This window comes from Merops nubicus, unplaced genomic scaffold (assembly GCF_000691845.1).
Source record: "Merops nubicus isolate BGI_N331 unplaced genomic scaffold, ASM69184v1 scaffold38786, whole genome shotgun sequence".
Lineage (NCBI taxonomy): Eukaryota > Metazoa > Chordata > Aves > Coraciiformes > Meropidae > Merops > Merops nubicus.
This window is the reverse complement of record NW_008617686.1, coordinates 690-4,917: the sequence shown is the minus strand read 5'-3', so window position 1 is coordinate 4,917 and position 4,228 is coordinate 690. Positions and strand designations below refer to the sequence as shown.

Below are 4,228 nucleotides of genomic sequence, written 5' to 3'. Positions count from 1 at the left end.
TGGGGACCGGGCAGGGCTGGGGGAAGGGTTGGACTCATGAGCTTAAAGATCCCTTCCAGCAAACTGATTCTATTTAATGCTGCAGTGGAACCCATCCGAGGTCTGCAGCATTGCTGCTGTGCTGATCACAGAATCATAGCACACTTTGGGTTGGAAGGGGCCTCTAATCCACACGAGCATGGCAGGTTTTCTTCTATTAAAGCCTTTATTGACCTGTATTTAAAAATAAAAAGAAAATCTGCAAAGATCAGAGAGCTGCTCAAGACATTTTCATACTCATTGAGAAATGGCTTCCTGGCGTGGACTGAACTTCTGCTGGGCTCTTCAGCCGTGGCCCCTGGGTGTCTTCATCACCTCCAGGGACACTGATGCAGTGGTGGGATCTCCTGCCCTGCCCGAGGGCAGCAGCCCCGTGGCTCCATTCCCCTCCCGTCCCCCGGGATGCCACAGCCCTAGGGGACAGCAGGAGCCAACCCCACTCTGTTATTCCCACGATCAAAGACAGCGTAAAACCGGCGGATGAAAACATCACCCAAAATCCAGAGGGGTCCGCCGGGAGGGGGGATGTCCAGCCCCTGGAAGCCACTGGTGCAGAAGGCCATGCCATCGACGTACTCCTGGGGAAGGAGAATTCCAAGCTGGGGACAAACCTGGGAGCCTCGTGCACGTGGAAAGACACAGGAGTGGTGGCTGCGGGCCCTGTGCACGAGGCTTTGGGGCTCGTCACCCGCTGGGACACGTGGCTCGGCTCCCGGGGTGGCTCTGGGCCACCTTTGCCTCTGGAGGCACTGGGAATCGGGGTGGAGGTGTGGGTGGAGCTGCAGCCGTACCGTGAGGGTGTAGGCCTGGGCACTGAGGGTGTAGGGGAGCCCGTTGATGGTGAAGGTCACGTCGGGCATCGCGCTGAGATTGCTGCAGTCCACAGCGTACTGTGAAAGGGCCGGCTGGCTGAGCGGTGCTGCTCCACGGGAGGTCCCCCCTGGCAGGGTGAGGGTCCCAGGGCTTGTTCCCCTGATCCCCCCCGCCCTCTCTCTCACCTCTCCGTCCACAGGCGTGGCACCAATGTAGCTCTGCATTTCTTTTGCATCCTTGGTGGGACCTGTGATGAGCGATGTGCCGGTGTCCACGATGGCCTGGCAGCCGTCAGCACAGAACACGACTGTCCCCCCCACCTGGATGCTGGAGGAGGAGGAGAAAGAGAAGGACCAGGAGGGACTCCTCCTGCTCCCCTGCCCCAGCCCAACCCTTCGCTCCCTGCCCAGCACCACTCACTTGTCCAGCTGGATCTGCCAGTACCCTTGCTGGGTGACTGGCACCCAGTTCAGGGTCCCTGTGAAGCGAGAGGGGTCAAAGCCACCAAAGATCAGCTCTCCTCCCATGGAGGATTCGGGGTTCCTGGAGGGAGGAGGAGATGTGAGGGATTTCCTCTCTTTTACTTTGCACGTTTCATTTCAAACAGGTGGGTTGTACCCACTTGCTTCCCACAAATGCTTAGGGAGGGTCATTCCCTTAATTCCTGTATGAATGAGCTCTGTGATGCTCAGCATGGCACCAAAAAACCTCTTTACTAGCCCAGTAAAACATCCTTATTTTAGCAGCCCCCCCTGAAAGCAATGCCTGAGTCTAAGAACAGCCCGGAGCAAAGCCGTGTCCGTACGAGCTCATGTAGATGGAGAACATGGGCAGCTCCACCAGATTTTGTGCCATCATGTTGTCAAAGACAGGGGTGACCCCATCCACGGCCAGCGAGGGGTAAGCCAGCCCCAGGATCCCATCGAACTCGGCATCCACAAAGGCTTTTCCTGGCTCACTGATGCTCTCTGCAAACTGCTGGTTGCTCACAGTGAGGCCCTCGACCTGCAGGGAGGAGGAGACCCGATGCCCAGGCTGTAGGCAAGTCCCAGGCACGTTGTCCAGAGCTGGAGAAAGCAAAGGTGACTCACGACTACTTGGTCAGATCCAATGATCCCTGTCAGACTGCCAGTCCCATACTGGATGGAGAAGGGGGTTCCTACCACCTGGTAGGTGCTGGACTGCGAGGGCTGGAACCTGGCGTGCTGAGCTGGGGAGGGAGATGGGAGCTGTCAGTAGGAATGGTCTTTATCTGCTCAGCCACGGATGCCAGGAGACCCCACCACGGCCTCAGAGCAAACCCCTGGGGCAGCATGGCAGGGGGGATAAAACTTCCCTCCTTTCAACCTGCCTGGAAGGGGTGAGGGTTGCCAAAGGAAGGGTTTGCAGGGAGGGGTTAACTCATGCAGTGTATTGAAAAGAGCTGGAGATGGTCTCTGCTGCTCCTGCTCTGCAGCCCCACCGGCTGCTCCCAGATCCAGCCGTTTTCCCCAGCCCACCCTGGGCTCTGCTGGAAGCACCCGAGGCACCCAGAGCTGTGCTCACCAGGGTGGCTGTCACTGGCAGCCCCAACAAGCCCTGTGCCTGTCACCCCCGGGCAGGCAGCCCAGAGCTGTGCCATGCTCTCTGTGCCTGCCTTGTTCTGCCACCCAGCCCTGGCTGACAAGCTATATTATGTGCTATCATCTTTGCCTGTTTGTTTAAAGGCTCTCCCATAAGAATGGCCTAAAGAGCACGCCTGATATCTCCCATGGGGTGCTGGTGCTGGGTGCTGGTGGTGTGATCACTGCCTGTGCCTGAGCAAACAAACGCCCCGGGGCTCCCCAGGCTCACCCCCCGGGGCTCTGGTAGCCACGTGTGCCGTGCAGGGCTCAGCTGGGAGGGGACATCCCCCCAAGGACCCCGAGCTGTGTGTGCTGGGGCCACCCTGGAGGGTCAGCTGGGGTCCCATCGCCCATGGTTAGCAGGGGAGCCCCTACTCACTGCAGGCTTTGCTGACACAGTAGACGGAGGGCACCCAGAGGTTGGAGGAGCCCGTGTCGAATATCACGGTGAAGTTCTGGGGCGGGGTCCCGATGGAGATCTGCCCAAAATATTCCATCTGGCAAAGAGCAGAGCTGTTAGACATCAGCCTGCCCAGAAGTTCTGGCAGAGCACTGATGGGGGCCCTGGAACTCAGGAAGGGTTTGATTTGTCACAGCCGTGCCATGCCAGGTGAAATAAAGGAGCCACGTATTGAAGGAACAACAAGGCAAGCTGAGGACAAAAGGCAGGGTGGTGAGTGTGGGTGCCACCCTCTTCCTGCTGGGTTCAGTGGGAAGGCTGGGCCCCGAGGGGACCCCCATCAGCAGGGTGCAGACAGTGGCAGGGGCTCTGGGGACACGACCCTCACGCTGTGGGGAATGCGGCGAACTTGGGGAGCACCCTCCACCTCTACCTCTGGGTCCTGTGTGGTGTGATACGTGTTGGGTTTGGAGGAAATGTGTCTCCCTGCTGTGTGCCCCAGGAGTGCAGCGGGCAGGGAGAGGGCTGGCAGCACCCGCCTGCCATGAATGTGCTGCCTTGTTCCCTCTCCTCATCCCATTCCTGGGAACAAAGGACTGGGCAGGAGCGGGCAGGCAGCGGGCCCTGGCACGCTGGGCACTGGCTGCCAGTGTGCTCTGTTGGCAGGCCTGGGCTTCGTGGGGAGCACTGGGGCATTGGGGACCACTCGTGCAAGCTGATGTGCTTTTTGGGGTGCCTGTGGCCCGCTGCTGGGACCCAGTACCCCCCAGCCCTTGGTGCCACCATGCTTACGTCCAGGTAGTTGATGAGGGGCTCGCTGGCCTCTGTGAAGGCAGAGCAGTCCTCCCTGTACTGGACCATGTCGAGCTTGTGGGCTTTCCAGAAGTGGGAGAGCTGCCCCCGGTCCCGCAGCAGCTTCCGCAGGGAACGGTGCCGTGTCAGGGTCACCCTGGGGGAGCCAAATCCTGCTCACTCCCCTGCAGCTGAGGATGCTGCCGCTGTCCTGAAGTCCCCACGTCTGCCCCGAGGCTCTCAGCACCACCAGGATGCAGGTCCAGAGCCTGCTCCCCTGCATCCCCCACCCAAACGCAAGGCACTGTGAAATGGGGTGGGGAGGGGGGGCTTGATCTGCTTTAGGACTCATCAAATCACGGGTGAAGCTGGCAGGAGAGTGTGCACAGCCCAGCACCCGTGGGATGGAGCTCCACGGGACTGCTGGTAAAGCACCTTGAGCCTGGCAGCAGGGACCAGAACCAGGGTGAACTCATGCTGGCCTTTTCTGCCCCGTCTGCTCACACAGACCTTAACTGGAGCCTGAGACTCACCCTGCAGACCTCCCTGCAGCCCACTGCTGCTGCTGGGCTCTGCTGGG

At 59.9% G+C, this 4,228-nt stretch overlaps 1 protein-coding gene across 1 annotated transcript in view; it reads right to left on the bottom strand.

The window, feature by feature from the left end:
• Nucleotides 1-452: 452 nt before the first annotated feature.
• Nucleotides 453-4,228, bottom strand: part of CTSE (cathepsin E) — a 4,304-nt gene continuing 528 nt past the window's right edge. The window contains exons 2-9 of the mRNA XM_008943224.1: nucleotides 3,649-3,805; nucleotides 2,836-2,953; nucleotides 1,944-2,062; nucleotides 1,658-1,857; nucleotides 1,273-1,395; nucleotides 1,038-1,179; nucleotides 831-929; nucleotides 453-617 (exon numbers count right to left, since the gene is read on the bottom strand). Of these exons, the coding sequence (XP_008941472.1) occupies nucleotides 453-617; nucleotides 831-929; nucleotides 1,038-1,179; nucleotides 1,273-1,395; nucleotides 1,658-1,857; nucleotides 1,944-2,062; nucleotides 2,836-2,953; nucleotides 3,649-3,805 (1,123 nt within the window). The remainder of the gene's footprint in view (nucleotides 618-830; nucleotides 930-1,037; nucleotides 1,180-1,272; nucleotides 1,396-1,657; nucleotides 1,858-1,943; nucleotides 2,063-2,835; nucleotides 2,954-3,648; nucleotides 3,806-4,228) is intronic.